The sequence below is a fragment of the Barbus barbus genome, assembly GCF_936440315.1.
Source record: "Barbus barbus genome assembly, chromosome: 19".
Classification (NCBI taxonomy): Eukaryota; Metazoa; Chordata; class Actinopteri; order Cypriniformes; family Cyprinidae; genus Barbus; species Barbus barbus.
Genome location: NC_136747.1, coordinates 13,208,654 through 13,229,360, shown reverse-complemented (window position 1 = coordinate 13,229,360; position 20,707 = coordinate 13,208,654). Strand labels below are relative to the sequence as shown.

Here is a 20,707-nt window from a genome sequence, read left to right as displayed (position 1 = left end):
CAACAAAACCAGAGTAAATCATTCAGAACAGCAGTTTTTGGTGTTATTTATTCATGCTGTGGTGCATGCTGGGTCCTGCCTAAAGCACCACAGACATCACTATGTGATTCTTTAGGACCTTGGTCAGCAACATCGACCAGCTTGACCAGCCAAGGTGCTAATGAACATCATTGCTAAATGTTGTTCCACCAGCATAAAAAAGCCGGAACAAGCATGAACGTTCTGTTTTGGGAGTATAGAAACTGTACAGATCTGATCAATTGCTTTTTTTTGTAAGCTGGTTTGCACAGACGCTGGGGAGAGAAAGACCCCTGAAGAGACTAGAATTGATCAATCAATTAAATGAGTCTAATTTTTAATGGGCTGTGAAATTGTGCCATCTCACTTGCAGTGTCTCCTTGGTCATTATTCTCAATATACAAACTGTCAAAGTTTGAAACTCACAATTTTTCTAAAAAGGTTAATGTACCCCAAAATCCAATACGCTGCTAAATGGAGGAACGCACACCTAGAATAATCTGATGATAAACACCCAGATGGTTCTCCTGCCGGCATCCTCCTGGGAGCACTTTGCAGTGGGGATGGCTGTCAGCAGTGAAGGGAGGAGACCATGGATTGTGGGTAAAAAAAATTGCTGTGCACTTGTTTTTAAGGTGGCCATGACCTCACATCTGCTGAATCAGACTGAGAACTGCTTCTTATATTTATCCAATCTGCCTACACAGCAGATAAAGATAACTAATCATTAATGCATCAGCCAGTTCTACCCACTATATTCTACTCTAAATTGCGTTTTTTATACATCTTTTCAAGTTATGTAATTAATTACAGTCTATATTTAGCCCCCCCACAGACTTCGAAGCAATACAGACTAACATGAATTTTGTTAGTCTAGCATAGCCATACTGTTCCATCAGCAGATGTTAACTAGTGAAGCTAGATGACAAGCATAACAGGAAGTTCATTGTCTGAGGATGTCTTGCTGATTTTGAAGCTAGTTTTGAATCGTATAGCTAAGTTTGAGTCTTGATCTTGTAGCTTTGACCTGGAGACCTTTTGAAACCACATAAAGTGGTCTTTGTCTTGAGTTTCAGACTTTGATTTCATTTGGAGCAACATGTATGATGCAACAAATGAGTCACTTTCTCTGTTTCGGTTCATTAAACTGAACAGCCTGGTTCTTAGACAAACGGGTCATGGTCTGGGCCTGAATCTGGCAATCAACTTATCTAGTCTTTTCAGCAGTGAAATTGCATTATCGCCCTTCCTTTTATATTAAAAAATAGTATTTTTTGCTCCACAGACCTCATCCTCTCCCTAAATCAAATAGCTTTCTTTCAAATGGCAGTTTTACCCGTTTGTTATAATGGAGATGTCTTGCACAGATATGTTCATAAAGGTGCCCTTGAACTGCTAGATGTTCTATACTGTGCTGCCATGAGAGATGAGAACCATCATTACAATGATTGCAAGGCAGTGCTGTATTGACATTCTGATGTCATTGTTTTCTTCTTCAGAATCTCCTTTTGACTTACAGTAATCTAACCGCAAGCCATGACATTGTAACAGAGTACAACAGTTGGGTTCCGAAGGTAAAAATCACATGTATTTAGTCCGTAGGGGAATCGATTTTTTTTACGAAAAAACATTAACTCTAAAAGACAGACCTGCTGTGAGTTAATCAATGGTATATGCGTTTGTTGAAGCCATCAACATGCTTTATTTAACTTTTTATTCCTTCTCTGCCCTGGGGGAGGACTGCATTACCCAAAACAATTACAAAATAGAAAATCTCTACAAGAAAATTGGGCCAAAAAAAGAGTGCACTCCAATTAAGCACTGCGAATGGCATAATAGACAGTCTTGCTATGGTCTTCAATATTTGTATACATATTTAAGTCAATACTTTTATATATTTTTCATTTTTAATTTGACTTGTTTATTTTATTTCATTTCATTTTTTTATTTTATTTTATTTTAGTGCTGTCAAACGATTAATCGCATCCAAAATAAAGGTTTTTGTGTACAAAATATGTGTGTACTGTGTATATTTATCATGTATATTTAAATACACGCATGCATGTATATATTTAAGAAAACTAAGTTATGTTTATATTTTAAATATATGTGTATATAATATAAATTATATGAATATAAATATATACATGTAAATATTTGCTAAATATATACTGTATGTGTGTGTGTATTTATATTTGAGTAATAAATATACACAGTACACACACATTGTGAAAACAAAAACTTTTATTTTGGATGCGATTCATCGTTTGACAGCACTAATATATATATTTATAATGGAAAAATTGAATTCCTTGTTTTTTTGCTTTTACTTTAATACAAAATTGTGGCATGCTTATATTTTTATTACAGCATGCATAACTCTTTACACTCTGAAAATATCATGGCAGAGCAAAAGCAGCTTTGATGCATCCTTGCTGTCTAGTAATCACTGATATTCACCTCACAAAATGCAAATATGTAGTCCTCCTTAGACAGGACTTCTTTGTACACTAGATTTACTTATTCTCTAAACCATATGTCCACACATTATTTAAAAAATGCTGCATTATTCACTTGATTTCTCCTCTAGATGCACCAGATTCTTCACTGGCTGCTTAATATTCAAAAAGTGACTGAAATGAGTTTCGGGAAACTGTCATTTTTCATTCAGCTTTCAAGAACTCTCATTATGGATATTTTCACAAACACCTGCAATTGCTTCTTACAATCTTAACAATTGGTAGATATTCATCTCATGCACATATTATCGTCTTATTTGTTAATATCTTGTTGTTTTTTGTGTCTTGTATGTTTTCAAATGTGCTTTTCATTATTTATTTCCTTTTATCTTCCCCGTCTCTTTATCTGTCGTCCATGTAGATATTGTTCTTTAATGACTTGTCTGGTTAAATGAATAAACAAATAAATGAATCCACAGACGTGTACTGACAAAGTGCACGTCTCTCCCTGTCTGCCAAGTCATTGCAGCAGGAACACGGGGTAGCGGTGCTGTTTGGTATTCATATGACACAGCTCTCCTCTCCATTTGCCTGTCTTTCTCTCCTTCTCCCTTTCGTTGGCACTTCCTCTGACATCTGATTGAACCACTTTGTTTCTTAAAGATGCATGCAACACTTTGTTTACCTCTCGTGGCCAACTTCAAAATGGTGGCTTGAGTTTATTTTGGAAGGACGAGAGTCTTGGCTCTTTTGCTTCTTCTGCTTGTTTTTGAGTAAGCAGTTGTTTTTGGAAAAGAACAGAGTGAGTAAATCAGGCTGTGGATGACCTGTGTTGAGATGAAAGGTATTTTTCCATTTCTTTAGATGCAGTTGACCTCTGCATTTTGTGTGGTTTGAGGGGAACAAATCAAACCTCATGGGGTTTAGTCTTTCATCTCCCTCCACCTTCCCCTTTGTATTGAGCATGCAAATCTGACAGACTGTAACCACCCACTCTCCTGCCAACGCTCCCCACAACCCTACCAACCACCATCCCATCAGCGAGGATTACATGAAAGAGTTGTAGAGCAGTAGAGAGAGAAACAGGAAGGGATAGACTAAAGAGTAGAAAACGTATTTCAATAAATATAAAATGAACATGAGGATTAGTTAGCGTGGCGGTTTATAGATTAGCTGTACCAGTATGATTTTTATTCAGGCAAAACCCTCATTTTCCTCTCAGTGCTAGTGCCTCACCCTTTCCTCGAAGGCCTGGAACGGAGGTTAATTAGCTAAGCATCACAACCAGTGCAGAGTTAAAGGAAAACCCTTATGTTAAGAAAAACTAGTTATAATTTGTGTGGGTATCACTAAGGATTTTCTCATATCACTTAAAGGGGTGGTTGACACTTTTTATTTTTATTTTAGGCTTGATTGTGTTTATGGGGTGCAGTCTTACGTGTTCATGCTTCGTTTTTTAAAATGCATTATTTTTCACATAATTTAACTTTATTCTACACCACTCTGTCCCTTCTCTGATAAACACTCTGATTATTTCCATGTATAAAGCTTCTCATTGCTATGTGAAAATAAGTGTAGAATTGGAACAGTTCATTGTTGCAGATCTTAGCTGAAGATCTGAATGAGAGAGAGATGCAGAGCAGGGCGATGCGAGGAACAGGATTGAGAACCGCTGCTTTAGAACATTGATTTTGAAACTTGTGAATCCGTTAGAATTGTTAGAAGACAGAATCACAATTCTTACATAAATAGATTTTACGTGCACCCCTAGTTTCTCTTCCTCTTCTATAAAGCAGCGCAGCATGGCCTCGCCCCCTTTGCTGCATGTTCCCGGGGGCGGGGTTTATCTGGGTTGGTTACGTCATGAACCCGGGAAGTAACTAGTCCCTATGAGCCATTTTTGTAGGCAATAAAAGACGATATCTCTGTTTGCATTGAACTTTCAGCTTCATAACTTTGCAGATATTGTTTATGCTCAAACAGCAACATTACACACCAACTAACATTAAAAAAGTGAAATCGCAATCAACCATCCCTTTAAAGGGATAGTTTACTCCAGTATGGAAATGCTCCATTATTTCCTCACCCTCATGTCGTTCCAAACCTGTCGTCCTCAAAATATTTTTTTTTGTGTTCCACCGAAGAAAGAACTGCATAAAGGACATGAGGGTAAGCAAGTGATATGATTTTCATTTTTAAGTGAAGTTTCACTAAAAATGTTTTTTTTGTAAATGACTCCAGACTTCTCAACTTGAACCTTTAACGCCTCTAAAAAGATCAACTTAGACCTGTATGAATTTGCATGCTGGTTCAGTCTAGTTTAACCATAATAAAGTAGCCTGAGTCCACGTGGAATCTATTCTGATTAAGAATTAAAGAGAGACTATGTGAAGAGGACGAAATTCTGAAGTGCAAAGTTCAACTGTGCACTGATCTTGCATTGTTAGCTAATCAACCTCAGAACCAATCAAAATGAACCATCAAAAATTTACACCAACTTGAAGATTCAACTAAGTTGGTCTCTTTTAGAGCAGAATAAAGTTTGAAACAGTGTTATTTTAGTATTATTCATTATACTAAATAATATATATATTAGGGCTGTCAACGTTAACGCGTTAACGCATGCAGTTAATCTGAAAATCGCGTTAATATTTTTTTAACGCAAATTAATCGTTTGATAAGGTTTGACCCCAACTTCTTGCCGTCATCGCAGCGCGGAAGGTAATCATTGCAGGTGTTACGGTTTAACTGGTTTCCGTGTTATCTGGTGACCAACTTCCTGGTTCAGGCCCTTCGCTCCAGATGTGATGGGACGACCGCAGCAGATTCGCTGATTCTGAAAGCACAAACTGACGTGATATTAAGCTGTCTAATAACACTTGCTCATTACACGATTTTGGTATTCTTGTAATGATTACAAATTAATGGTATGATCGCCCGTAGCGGCTAAATTACGGAACAAAAAAAAAATGTCTGTTTGGCATGGGTTTCGAACACGCCCAAAAATAGTTACGCTGGGAGACACCAGTAATGAACACACTGAGCTACCGAGCTGCATTGATTCAATTGCGGATTTTTGGATTCAAATAGGATTTTACTTACTGATTTTTAAACCGTAACACCGGCATCCCAATGTGCACACTATCCATCCTAAATTCCATGTGATATTAGGAATTTTCAATACTATTTAGGGCAGATAGGGTGGATAGTATGCACATTGGGACGCAGGGATTGGAATGTGGTCCAGGACTGTGATTAACGGGATTTTAATTTTTTAATCGATTGACAGCACTAATATATATATAAATATACACTAGTATTTATTAGAAGTGTAACGGTACACAAACATGACGGTTCGGTACGTACCTCGGTCTTTATGTCGGTGTTCGCTATGGTTTCAGTTTCTTCCTTTTTTTTTAATTAAACAGTGGTTTACTGAACAAATCTTTAGTTAAAAAAATTAAATTATAATTAAAATATACATTTTGTTTACAAGCTGTTTTATTGACATCTTTCTGTGATTGAAACACAGATTGAGTGATTACACGAGGCATGAGATGTTCATTCATGTTTATTTCGCATTAAAACTAGTCCCTTTGATCACGGGAATGATCCCACTCACTTGTGCTCCAAGCTGCCGATAGAACTGAGGCGTTTATACAGCAATCTGTCGTGCCACATCAAAAAGCATCAAAACTGTATTTATTATTTGAATTTCCTGAAAAGTTTACATAATTTGAAAGATGGGACTTTGTTTTCTTATCAAAAGTAACAGTATACAAAACTGGAAGTTTCCAATGAAGTTCGACTTGTGCAGTGGTTAAAACAATGCTCTATTTGTTTGGTACACATGCATACTAAACTGTAAATCAAGACTTTTTCTGTACAAATACGTGTAGCGTTACACCCCTACTATTTATTAATATTTTGAATTAGTTTTTTTTTTTTTCACTTACTAAGTTTAGTAATTTTATGTGTTCATTCATTCATTCATTCATTCGTTTTTGATTCTTGGTCTCATCTTATAGCGGATCTTATCTGGTTTCCCAGATTTCCTGCTGAAGTTTTGGATTAAATTCAGCTGGTTACACTGGGAGACCAGCTAAGACCTTTCTTCCCCATTCTGATGCTCGGTTTGAACTTCAATAGACCAGCATCCAAAATGCAACATAAGCTGGTGACCAGTAATTACGTGTAACACCTGCTTTAAAATCTTGCTGGCAAAAAGGAAGCTGGCTCACATTAAGGGAATAGATGCATCATTGTGCGCCTGCTTCCCCTTGAGAAACCAGCCGCCACTTGCATAGATTAGCGCTTTATCATTAGCATGACACAGATCCGTCCTGTCGGCGGTGATGCGATGGATGATGGAGTCTGAGGGGGTTTCAGAAGTGTTCATTTATGACAATATGTGTGTGGTAAAACTTTGCATTGCCAAATGGGTGGAGGGGGATGGAATAATTTGGTTCTTTATCAGATTTGTAATAGCACTCTGGCTGTAGGCTGATTAATCTCATTTAGAACTTCTGGATTGAATAATGTTTCTCTTCCTTTATCTGTCTGCCTCTCTCGCTGCCTCGTCCTGTCTTTCTCTCTCTTAAGCCCTCTTCACACTGACTGCGATGTTATCGCTGGAGGTTGCTACGTCCCTGTACTTGTTGGTCGCTAGTAGGCTCTATGTTGTTGATTTCATTGTATTTTGACAATGAATACGATGACAAATACATGAGTCAAAATGTACAATGGTGTAATTAAATGCAACAAATCACGTAAAATATTGATATAATCAATTTTAGCAAATTAAGAACAAATGTATACTTTTTCATTATGTATTAGGTATGTTACGGTCTCTGACAGACAACATGTTGAAGCTGTTTTGGGCACCATTTTCTCCTTCTCTGAAAGCAAAGGCGTGGACAGAACTTACGGGAGTTTTCCAGGAAATTCATGTACTCCCTGGATCTCATAAATACTACTGTGTATTGTGTATGTTATTTTTTGACAGACAAAATGTTACATTCAGCTGTTGCAAATACTTTGACTTTTGAATATCAAGTTCTTCTTTTTTTTTCCAGAAAAGGAGTGGTTTTGTAATTGTAATTTTAATTGTTTTTAACTCCACTTTCTTCATTCCAATTGGTAGTCGCTATACGCATCACTCCTGATTTGCATGAAATGTAAGTTTACTTAAATGTATCCCACTGAAGGACACAGACACATTTTGTTGTCACTGAATCTTGCCACTCTTGTCAGGGGAAATCTGGCTCATTGAAAATCCCTATGTCAGTCTCAGTGTGAACAGGGTTTACCCGTAGATGCAGGGCCATTCTTTATTGTACACGCAACTATAAATACCTGATCTCTTTCATTTCACACCCAGACTGTGTGCAGAGTGAAATACCTGAAGTTCACACAGTTTGCTGTATATTGTGTGTTTATGTGCGTCTTTCATTCTGAATAGATGGATTTGTGGAATTCTAAAACCCACACAATATTAAATTGAAACTGGGATTTAGAAATACTTCCTACTCACTTCTTTATAGGTTGAGAAACACAACGCACACATAGAGAGCTGGAAACCAAGCTCTGCTAATTTACTTATGTGAATGACAGTAAGCCAGAGCGGTTTGCTACTGGTGTGAATGTGCTGTCATGGCAACAATTCAGTGGAAATACTACACATGTATGACCTACAACACCCTATCGAATTTATTTCATCTCCACAGCAGTCATTTGTAAATGGTAGGAATGCATATTCAATAAAACCCTTTTGTCTTCAGTAACCAGACTGTCTGTCAGTTTCTAATGCAGATAGCCATAACTGGAGTCATGGGGTGCATGTTTGTTTTCTTGAAATAAGTATCTAACTTGGCTTTTGAGACATCAATCCTTTGCATACCACCCCTGAAGTCATCCATGTGTAAAAAGCCAGTGAACCGTGAGGGATGGGGTCAGCTTTTACACATGATCTCTCTTCATTGCTCACTTAGCATAGAATGGCAGTAATTCATGGAATTGCTGTATACTTGCCCTAATGTCTTCCTTTTTTTTTTTTTTTTTAAATACCATTTTTTTGATTCTGCGTTAATGAAGCATAGTCTGTGTTAATGAGTTTTGTGTTTTTGTATGTGTGACAAAGTTCTCCGCCGCCTCCTTGGTTAAGCGGTAATGCTTTGGTAAAAATGCTTCAGTTTCTTAAATCAAGCTCCTGACATCATTTACATAATTTCCTTTCAAATTGTTAACTGTTCATAATTTAACTTTTCCAAATCATTCCAGTCACACCACGACTGGTTTATGAACTTATTTATTTTAAATTTTGCTTAAAATGTCAGTTTTGTTCTGAGATTTAGTTTTAACTGGATGCTTGCTTTTTTGGATTTAGTGCTTTTATCTTCTTTAAAGGCTTTTGTAAATGGTGCAGATGCTATTTTTATGGCGATGGATGGATGGATAGATAGATGGATGGATTTTCTTTCCATTTCTTGGTTTAGTTTGCACTTCATCAAGGTGGTACCATGATAATGTAGTAAAAATACATTTTAAGCTCAAGATTCATAAGGACATTTTAAATATTTCGTAAAACAAAGAATATTCCCCAGATTGCTCTTCACACAAATGTCTTGACAATTATTTGGGACCAATGTACCTCCATTTTTAAAGATCACTGCCAGGAAAGTGACATAGTTCTGAAACGTGATTGGTTTTTGGCTTGAATTTATTTCATTCAGAATTTTTGTGTACTTTTGCATACCAGGAATTGAAAAATATTAATTTAGTTTTATTGTTGTATAATCATGTCATTTGGATTTTTGTCTTTTGCTGTGCATTTCTCTGATTTGAAAGATGTGGCAATCTTGGTAAATTTCTCTTTAATGTGCATCATAAAATTGCACAAGACTGTTCTTAAGAGGTGAGAAAAATCTGTTTTGCTAATGTCCCCTTATTACCTTCCGGGACAATGTACAGAGCCAGACTGTCCTATTTCTGTAGAGTCAGTCTGTGATAATCATCTATAGAGAAGACTTAGTTATGTATTCAGTACCATTAGTAAAGTAATCTGGTTCTGGCATTTAGGTTGCAGAAAACAAGCACATTTCTCTCAGATTGGAAGTGGCATGTCTAATTTATGGCATCACTTTGAAAGTCCTTATTTAATTAATTTTTTTCTTAAAGGTTAATGACTTACAGTAAATGATGCTTGTTTCACCTTATACCTGAAAAAGAGATTCATTGATATTCTTCTTTATATTTAATATCTGCAAATGGAATTTTGCAGATGTCATACATTTGTCAATGTCATTTTCACTTTTGCCACGTTTTTTTAATCTTCTTTCTGTCTGTCTCTGTCTTCAAGATCCTTCTAACATCAAGAAGTATCCAAGTGTTAATTTCCTGTCTCACAACTCCAAATTGACCGTATCTCTCTTAGAACAAATTATAATTATTTAACTAGTGAAAAGCTGTGAAAATGTACAAACTAACACAGAGATTCCAATTACTTCTCTTTCCTTTTGGTGCCATACTCCTGACGTGCCTTCTTTAGTCTAAACTCTATAACTGACTAATACCATGTTTGCTTGGGTAACTCCACAGGTTGCATTTCCTGGTCTTCCACACAGAAGAGGTGCATGATGTTTTGCGGATCTGGGATGGGCCTCAGGATGGGGGTGTTCTCCTGCGAGAGCTGAGCGGCTCTACACTTCCTCCAGACCTCCACAGCACCTTCAACTCCGTCAGTCTGCAGTTTACAACAGACTTCTTCACCAGCAAGCAGGGTTTCGCTCTGCAGTTCTCGGGTATGTGTTTACCCGAGATGTGGTGTGTTGTTAAAGATGTGTATGTGTTTAAAAATTTTGAGTGTCACTTTTAACTAGTTGCTTATTACTAGCACAATGGCTGTTTATTAGTACTTATAAAGCACGTTTAATGCCTTATTCTGCTGACCATATTTTAGATCCCTTAATCTATCATACCTAAACTTAACAACTACCTTACTAACTATTAATAAGCAGCAAATTAGGGGTTTATTACAAGTCGTAGTTATTAATTAGTTAATAGTGAGAACTGGTCCCCAAACTAAGGTGTGACTTAAATGTAATACATTTCTTGAAGTTTTGAGCATGCAGACAAAACTTCAAGTATGTGAGCAATTGGTTAGACAATTTTTTGAGACAGTTGTAGCCCATCATCTGAGCAAATTATTCCGTAACATGACTTGAGGCAAGTCGCATTATATTTTTGGTTCTTATCTAGAAATGTATTCAGTAAATATGCTTCCGTGTTTTACCGAATACAATAAAAATTACCCCCGTAAGCAAGCAAGTTAGTTAATGTTGTTTTTTGGGAAATTTCATTTGCATCTTGCTGTTTCCATTCAGCATCATCCTGAAACTCATACAATTTCTGATGATAAACCTTGCTAGTGGGAGACAGTGCTTGAGCTCTAGGATGACAACTAAGAAGCACCGTCTTTGAGCTTCTCCTAAAACCTCCGACCGCACCCACCATGCAGCACGGCCTTACAGATGCAACTTCTCCACTTACAATAAATGAAACCCATTAAGCCAAGGTTTATGTGCTTCTGTCTGCTCTCAGCCTGTAACCAGGGTAACCATCCCCACCCACCTCCATCAGCCAACACTCCAACCACAGTGTCCTGATTTCTTGTGTGATACCTTGGAGACTCAAAAAAGACATTAAAGGTTTTACATATGAAGTAAAAAGAAATAATATGCCATTACGCATCAATGCCATGTTATTTCTGTTCCAAAGCCTCACATTTTACTTTTAAAACAGCCCATCTGGGTTAAAGCATCTTTGAGAGAGCACCACAGAGATGCAGGTGTCTAGATAAATAAATGAATTTTTAGAAGCGGACTAGAGCTGTCATTTGGGCTCTACAGATCCAGTGGCTCTAATTGTGCAGGCTTGCCAGCTTAAAGGCGTTTTTTGTGAATATTCGTAATGGCTGGTAGGTCAGTACCACAAACCAGCAGAGATGACTTAGTTACTCAAAGACACCAAGGCCCGGTTTCACAGACAGGGCTTAGACTAAACTAGGATTAGGCCATACTTCAATTAGGACATTTAAGTAATTTTTAGAAACATGCTTAGAAAAAAACATTACTGGGGTGCATCTTGACACAAAACAAAGGCACTGATATATTTCAGTCAGTGCAAGTTTATTTCAGTTGAAACAGCTCACTTACATTTTGAATCAGCTCAGACTTACATTTTAGTCTAGGACTAGGTTTAAGCCTTGTCTGGGTAAACTTTCTGTTTCTTAGTCTAAGAACAGTTGGTTTCAACCAGGGGTCTGGGGCCCACTAGGGGCCCTCTAGATGACTTTAAATGATTTCAATAAGAAAACAAGCATTAAAATAAGGTAAAGCATAAAAATCTAAATGTAAACTGACATTATAGTTCTTATTTAATTATTTCCCTCAACCACTGTCATATTTATCATGTTTCTCACAGTGTTGGAAAGCTTGAATAAATGAGGGAATTTTAAAGTGTTATTCCTAAAACATCAAAAGGCATTTTTTAATAATACATTTAAATTCTTTAAAATTGGATTGGGTAGAAATTGCCATTGTGAGTTAAAAAAAGAATTAAAAGAAAAAACAACAACTCCGTAATTACAAATGACTAGAAAAGTCAAATACATAAATTGGTTTGAAAGTGTAAGCCCTGAATGGCATTCACTTATTGAAACCTTTGGATTTATTTATTTATTGACTTATTTTAATATATTGCCTCTCCTGCTTTTAAATAAAATTTCAAATTGAGCAGCTTTGTCCTTTCAGCAGAAGTACCAGAAAGAAATTGCGCGGCCTATAGATATTGTCCTTGACAATGGGAGGCCTTCGAGTCTAAAAAGTTGAGAACCGATATTAAGACAATGGGATCCATTGATTTAGGTTACAGTTGCTGACCGGATGTTTTTCTTTCTGCAGTTTCAACTGCCACTTCCTGTAATGATCCTGGCATTCCAACAAATGGCACCCGCATAGGAGACAGCAGGGAGCCAGGGGATTATGTGCTGTTCCAGTGCGATCCCGGATACCTCCTACAGGGGGCGACCAAAATCACCTGTACCGAGATCAACAACCGTTTCTTCTGGCAGCCTGATCCGCCCACCTGTTCTGGTAAGAGCGTGCCAAATTAAGAAATGTAAATGCTTCCTTTCTCAACCAACACTTCCACAGTCATCCCTCCATCTTTACGCTTTATTTTTAATATAAGAGCAAACATGTTTATCTTGAATGTGCATGGCGTCTGATATCAGACACTTCCAGTTATTTTAAAATCAGTCTGTTATGCTGCTTCATGTTACAAACTGGTATATGTTATCATTTTATTTTAATGTATTTTTTTATCTTAATTATTGTAATCATAAATAATTTTGTTGCACCAATAATTTCACCATTTACTGCACTCTTAATTTCATGATGGCCAAATGAATCACCTTTACAGGAAATAGCTCACTTCCTGAAAAATAAGGGGAATGCTCTATCCCATTAGTTTTACATAAAGAAAGACACAATTAATCAGTATCTCATATGCAAAATTTCAATTGTAATGAATGTCAACAGAGTTGTGATTTGGCTAATAATGCTAATGCTAATACACTGTGTTTTGACATCAAAACTGCACAAAACCCTGAAAACTCCTGTAAGCACGCTTTATATAATGAGCTAAGTATCAGCATTTTGTATGTAAATGCACTCAGTGATTGTATGAAAAGTTTCACACTAAGAAGCCGTTTATGTAACTACATTCAAACACACTCAAGGTTACAATTCAAGTCATATTGAAATTCTTTTCAGTTTCTTTTGTTCAAGGCCTAGTTCACAGATTTAGTTTGCACCCAATTTAAATGTAACCCATGCAAAATACATTTTAAAATCGTTCACAGGAAGTATAAGAACATAATTGCATTGACCACATTATTGACGACATGAGGGGGATAATTTGCTGTGAGATTATGAATCGGGCGCACATGTACAGCAGAGCTGTCATTATTATTAATAATAATATTTCTGTTGGCCTTGGCCAGCTGTTTACCCTCTATTCTCTTGCAGCAGAAACATTAAAACGATTTCATCACACTACTTCCCAGAAAAGGATTTTTGTGGACATTAAGGGCAACAGTATTTGGTTTTCTTTTGTGAATTAAAGCCACTTTATGTTAATAGCCACTCTAACTATAGTATAATTAGGTTGCCTTGTTCAATTAAACTCAATATGATTTTGTGATAATGTTTACCTGAACCACAGGCAAAACCCTGGAGATGTTTGCCTATTCCAGGTAAAAACCTGCTACTGCTGAGTTGAGCACATGACTTCATTAGCTTAATATTCTTTGGGACTAGATACTTACAGAGTTGCTAATAGTTAAAACAGGAGGTGTTTCTCTCAATAAAAAGCTAAATTACAATTGTGTTCTAGAGTTCTAGAATTGTGTTCTAGGCGGGTCTTTGTTTGTTTTTTGTCTTTTTTTGACTCCAAGTCCCCTATTTGTGAACAATAATATTTGAAAGTCCCATGACGTTTTCAGTCAAGTTTTACTGTTTGATAATTTATGACTTTTTAATATTGTATTGATCTATAAGCTTAAACTGTTTTTTTGTTGTTGTTGTTGTTGTTGTTGTTTTTTCAGGTTTAGGTGCTTGTTTTGTCTTATTTATATAATTTTAAGTCATCTCAAAGCCTTACAAAGCCAAAGTTTGCTGAGGCCCCCTAGTGTGCCTCCCCTCACCCCCCTGGTTGAGAACCACTGTTCTAAAGTTTTAACATTAATAGCCCACATTTTGAAACTGCAAGTAGTATGTTCAGTACTTCAATTTCCATAGTTTTTTTTTTCCTTCCTTTTGTATTGCAGCTCCATGTGGAGGGAATCTGACTGGTCCCAGTGGACTGATCCTGTCCCCTGAATACCCAGAGCCCTATCCCCATGGCAGAGAATGTGACTGGACAGTAATTGTAATGCCGGACCACATCATATCACTCACTTTTAATCAGTAAGATTGTTTTTAAGACTAAAGTCTCCCATGTCCGTGTAGTTACCTTACCATATTGTAGTATACAGTGTTATACAAGTTTTCTATCTAGTATTTATCATTTTAGATTTCAGTCAATGAAATTGATTTTCAATAGCATTAGTTTTAGTTAACAATAACAATGCTGGTTGTTTATAGTCATATTATACATATTTACTTCCTTCTACTAGCTTTAGTCTAGAACCAAGCTACGACTTCCTGCATATCTACGATGGGCCTGATTCTCTCAGCCCTCTGCTGGGCAGCTTTTATGGCACAGATGTCCCTGAGCGCATTGAGAGCAGCTCCAACACACTCTTCCTGGCCTTCCGCAGTGATGCCTCTCTCAGCAGCAATGGATTTGTCCTGCAATACACTGGTATGTTGCCCTTGTGGTGGGAGGAATACTCTACATCCTTTCCCATTTTGTAGGCACCTTTTATTGCCTTTATTGTATGAGAATTTGGTCAAATACTAGTATCAGAGTGGCCTTAATTTTCCATTTGTTTTTGTTCTTTGCCTTTTCTTTTGTTTCTGTAGTGTGCCGTACTGCAACAGCACTTTGACTGTTGCCTTGATCTCCCCCTCCTGCTCGTACCGCTTTCGTGTTGCGTATAATTATCGACCCATGGCACTTCTCACAGTCGTCTAGAGAAGAATTATGAAAATGAAAAGCCAGAATGCACTCACTAAAGCTGGCATTTGATCAATGTTTTGCTGTCACACTAAAGGCTCAGCATAAATGAGAACAAATGCGAGTTTACTGTCTCCGTACGCGCCCTGCTGACCTGTTTGTCTGATGACACTTTGGCTTATTTGTTTATTCATGAAATTACAGACTTGTCAGTTCAGACACACCAGGATCCAAAATCAGTACTCACCAAGAGTCAGAGACAGGTTAAAAATTGGCTTGAGCAAGCAAATAAAACAGAGATACCGACAAATATGCTGAAATTAAAGGTCTGTGCACACTGAGTCTGAAATTCTCGTCCAAAATTTTTCCACATTAAAAAATAAATACGATCTCATGTTATGTCAATCATGTTTACTCACTGCCTCATGAACTTCCGTCCGTCATAAAAAAAATGGATCAGGTTCGATTTTCAGCGTTTTTGCATCTGTAACGAGCATTTTGATAGGAAAGGATGACAACTCCGAAAAACGAAAAAACGCATACAAAAATTTTGGACTTAGTGTGCAGTGACCTTAACACTGGTCTCATGGCATCCAGTAAGACAAATGTATCAGAACAGTTTCTGTCAATGAACTTAAAGTGAACCACGATAGAACTCTACCTACTGATGGGCATCGCTGGCATGCAGCGGTCAGAGAGAGAGACCGTGCTCTTTACGTCACCCTCTGTTGGGCTTGGTGAATGAGGAACAGTATTCTCTCAATCTGGTGTAACAGATGGACACAGTGTGTGGCACTTCAAAGGCTCCAGTTCCAGACCCCAGTCTCCTCACAATGAATTAGTATAAACTAATAACGTGGAAGCAAATCATAAATACACGAAAAGTGTGTTTGTTTCACCTTAACCCTGACAGAAGTGTTAGCTTAGCTGGTCTGGCACAGGGTCACGTTGGTTCTGCGTGTGCTGCTGCTGTTGGAACGAGCTTCAGGTGCTGTCAACCTCTTTACAGACCAATCAGCTTCTCACAGACTCCCAACTGCGTCTGATTGGCCTCTGAGGTGCAATATGTGGGCCAAGGCTCTGCACGCTTGACCGACGGTTAAATAAACACCACACACATACACACTCCATTGCTCGTCCGAAGTGTTCCCTGCCAGCTAAAACATGTGTCATATCCGAATGCACAAACACACACACACACACACACACACACACTCATACACAACCTCATCAATGGACACCTGAGCTAGACCTTAAGGCTGGCTGTGGTCCACTCTTAATTACTGCCTGTCCCGCACTCGTCTTGTTAGAGCGCTGAGAAGCCAGGTGTAGGAAGATGAACTGAGTTATGGGCTGTCTGGAACGCCGGCCACAGCGAACAGATTGCCGCCTGTTTTGACGTGCTATTGGGCCATGAAGGGCATGAGCATCAGCACAAACGTTGCAGTATAACTATGTTTGGAAGTAATATCTCAACAGGAACTGCATGCAACTAATTTTTTGCTGTGCGATGCAGATGTGTAGTAAGAATGATTGATATCTAATTTTGGCCAAAGGATGCGGTGTGCACCGTACACATGTCCTGCTGTGTGACGGACAGTTTTGTGTAGTCAGCAGACCTGATCTAGCCCAGTGTCACTTTTAATATGTCCTGGGTCGGCCGTTCATGCTCCACGGGGCATGTAGGTTGCTGCAGCATATTTCTGGATTGCGAATTGGCGAAAGCATCTGCGTGCACTCATTTGAAGTATCTTTGAAGTGCACTTATTCACACAAAGAGCCTCCTCTGACTTTATTCTTCTATTTTTAGCTTATGGGAGTCTCAGTTGTGATTCTTTTAAAAAACATTTCAACATATCCTCTCCAGTACTGACCTTTCATGGTATATACAGCTGTTGGTTCTTCACAACCTGCACACAAAGGGTTCATGATTGTATTTGGTAAATGAATTGTGGAAATATAGCAGACCATGGAACTGTTTTGTATGTATGTATTATTACTATTATTATTGATATTTATTACTACTGTTCATTACTAATCTTTTCTTTTTTTCCTTTTTTAACAAATTTATACTTTCATTCAACAAAGACACATTAAATGTTTAATGTTGCATGTTAATGAACTTCATTCACCAAAGAATCCTGGAAAAACAAGTATTGTTTCATAAAAATATTAAGCAGCACAACTATTGACATTGTTAACATTGAGAATAGCAAGAAATCTTCACCAAACTAGCATGTTAGACTGATTTCTGAAGGATCATGTGACACTGATGATGGGAATAATGGCTACTGAAAATTCAGCTTTGCATCAAAGGAAACAATTACATACAATTAACAATACTGTAAAATTTATTTGTATGTTTATGTTCAAGTAAATTACTTAAAGAATTAAAATCTTACAAAGTCCAATTATTTCTTCTAACGTGAATGCTTGCAGAATCATACATGAAAAGACAAATATGTCATTAAAAGGTTTTACAGATGTTTTGAGTCACCATACTTTGTGTTTTTTTTCCAACAGAAAATCCCAGAGAGTCATGCTTTGAGCCAGGCCTGGTGCGTAATGGTACTCGTGTTGGTACTGAGCTGAAGCTGGGGGCAACTGTCACCTATTACTGTGACAATGGCTATACTCTGGAGGGAGACGCCACTCTCACTTGCATCATGGCGGGAGACGGCAAGCCCGGCTGGAACAAACCCAAACCTGTTTGCATAGGTAAAACGTAACAGTTCAGCAAATACTCAAGCTTTCGTTCTGTAACCATGTGTTCTTACTTTGTCAAAGACCTGGTGTGTGTCACATCTGCTGCCGTTCCCTTGGAAATAAGCAAAGGCTCATATTTGCTATGTAACCTTGAGGAATACTTTGAACACACTGCAATTTCACTTCGGCAAACACTGGAGACATCTAGTAGGGCAGTCCAGGAATCAGACAAGAAAAGTATTTTAAGATCAGCAGAATGAGGAAACAGCAGAGAGGAGATGCGGAGGACAGACAATTACTCTCTAATGCCTTCTTTCTGTGGCTGTCTCTCTCGCTCAGCTCTGTGCGGTGGTCAGTATTCAGGGTTGGAGGGGGTGGTGCTCTCCCCTGGTTATCCTGGAAACTACAGCAGCGGGAGGACTTGCCTCTACTCGGTCATTGTGCCGAAAGACTACGGTAAGTAAACATAGAATTGCGCACACACACTTACATAGCATTACAACAGTCCTACAGTGTAATGTGAAAGCAAATTGTTGGAATTAACATTGATTCCATTTTTTTTTGCGGAAGAATTATTGGCAAATGGCATTACAGGAAATTGAAACAGTTTCAAACCTTTCACTAGCAACAATTCTGAAATAATAATGACAAGAAGAAATTGGCTATTCATGCGTTTAGAAGCCTTCAGATACATCAGGGATTGGTAAAATTATTTTATATAAAAACTTATTTTAAAAAATGCAGCATTCATGTTGCTTACTAAATTGTAAGAATGCTCAGCTACTTTCATATGCTTGTTAATGGAGAAAGATGCTTTTTGAAACCAGATTTTGCAGTTATATCATCTACAAGGATAATAACATCATGCTAACCGATGAGCTCAGCCAATCCAATACACCATATCTGAATCACACATCCAAGGGTTAAATCACAGCTCTTCCATGTTAAATTTGTGACCTTATCAGCCACCAACACCAAATTTTGGTCAATATTTCCAACATTTCTTGGTTTCTATTTTCATTCCATTATGCTGAATAGCCCCAACAGTCCCAGAGCAATCTAATTGGTCCAGATTCCAATCAAAATGTCTTTTGGTTGGCTTTGATTTGTCACTCAGAACTTGTTGTTTAATGATTCGTTAGAATGAGTTGTTGCAGTGAACTTAAAAACCAATAGGACATTTGTAGCTGCCTATATGCATGCCATGATAGTTCACTCATATTTTGCACATGCACGTTGGCTTGACCAACCTGAAATTTTCATTATTTTAATAATATTTTAGCATAATAAACTACATTTATGTCTTAATGTATTGCTGGTTTATGAGACTATAATATTTCAGCATTTGAGTAGTTGCTTGCATGCCCAAAATAACTGCCCGGAGGCACTGCAAATTAGCTACAGAGTGAACTGACTATCATTGAAAGGGACTTTGACCCGTATTGCCCTTCTTTCAGGGGTATAGAACCTTTAGCTACAGACAACTTCTGGATATCCCCTCATATAACCCCAGCAGCTTCCACTTGACCCTTTTATTTGATCCATAAAACATGGAGGTCATTTGGCAAATTTGGGGTTCCTACAAAGTGTGAATTAGCAGATGCGAGCTTGTCTGTATTTCTCTGGGTCAAGCCAAACATTGTGGAAGCAGAGCTAATTAAGGCACAAAGGCATGGCATAATGGCTTCGAACAGCTGCGGGATAGGGAGCTTCTCAACGTGGGGTTTCTTTTTTATGGCTCTTGTTTGGAAATTTACTCTACTAAGCACCAGGTGTGTGTAGAAAGGACAACAGGTGGTTCACAGGTGTGATTAGGTTCTGTCTTTTACTATTGAATTAACATTTGCACAGTCATGGTTTCAGTTGCATATTTCATAGGGTTTATGTAATTATGTCTCTTCACTTTTTCTCTTTATCTCTCTGCAGTGGTGTTCAGCCAATTTGCATTCTTCCAGACTGCACTAAATGATGTTGTGGAGGTGTATGATGGGCCTACCCAGCACGCCCGTGTCCTGAGTTCTCTCTCTGGGGCCCACACAGGTCAGTAAACCTTTCTCGAACAGTATTAACTTGACTCTATCGGTCTATACTGGAATTAGGAGATGAATGCTAAAGAGACTGCATTTAGACTCAAAGGGAAATAGAAGTCAAATAAGCAACTCGATTAGCAAGATGAGTTGCAACTAAAAATAAGAGACACAAGCCTGTGCGGTTCACAGATGCTAACATTTAAAGCTAAACTGTGCCATTTTTTGCATCACCAAATGGAATTATTAACTCCTGTAGAAAGTCCTGCTTAAAATGAATAGTACTACTTTTGGCTGAGCCTATGTTGCCAACTTTTTTGACGTTTTTCCATGTAAATGTGATGCACGGACGTGTTTGACCGTTGCTTTTGCGTCTTGTGGCTTTGCAGTGTCTTGAGCTTGACATGAGGTTTAAAAATGCAGTTAAAAGTTCAACTTAAAAAAAAATATATATAAACCATTTCCTCCATTCCATTGGAATTTCAGTTGTGTTTCCATACAACAAAAATGTGCTCTGTGTGAAAGGCCCCTTACAGTGCACTCTGCTAGCAATGGTTAGTTGAGGGTAACTAGTTTATCTTAATCTTTTTTCATATTTTCTTTGGCCTCTTTGTTGTGCTGTTTTCATAGTGTCCCTCCACAGGCATTGCTCATTTAAGACATTTTTGTGTGATGTTTCTTGAGACCCCTGCATTTTATTCACTACATTGTGCTCTGTATAGCTATTTTTAAATGCAAGTACGTGTTGCAGTTTGTACCGCATATGTCTCCTGAGAAACAAATCGGAATAGGCTTAGTCAAAGACTTAAAGGGATAAAA

The 20,707-nt window shown here is 37.8% G+C and overlaps 1 protein-coding gene across 1 annotated transcript in view; it reads left to right on the top strand.

The window, feature by feature from the left end:
* LOC306885119 (CUB and sushi domain-containing protein 2-like) overlaps positions 1-20,707 on the top strand; it is a gene marked incomplete at its 3' end in the record, with an annotated part of 288,472 nt that overhangs the window by 203,196 nt on the left and 64,569 nt on the right. The window contains 7 exon segments of the mRNA XM_079441463.1: positions 10,074-10,276; positions 12,437-12,628; positions 14,365-14,503; positions 14,713-14,900; positions 17,679-17,873; positions 18,201-18,317; positions 19,788-19,901. Of these exon segments, the coding sequence (XP_079297589.1) occupies positions 10,074-10,276; positions 12,437-12,628; positions 14,365-14,503; positions 14,713-14,900; positions 17,679-17,873; positions 18,201-18,317; positions 19,788-19,901 (1,148 nt within the window).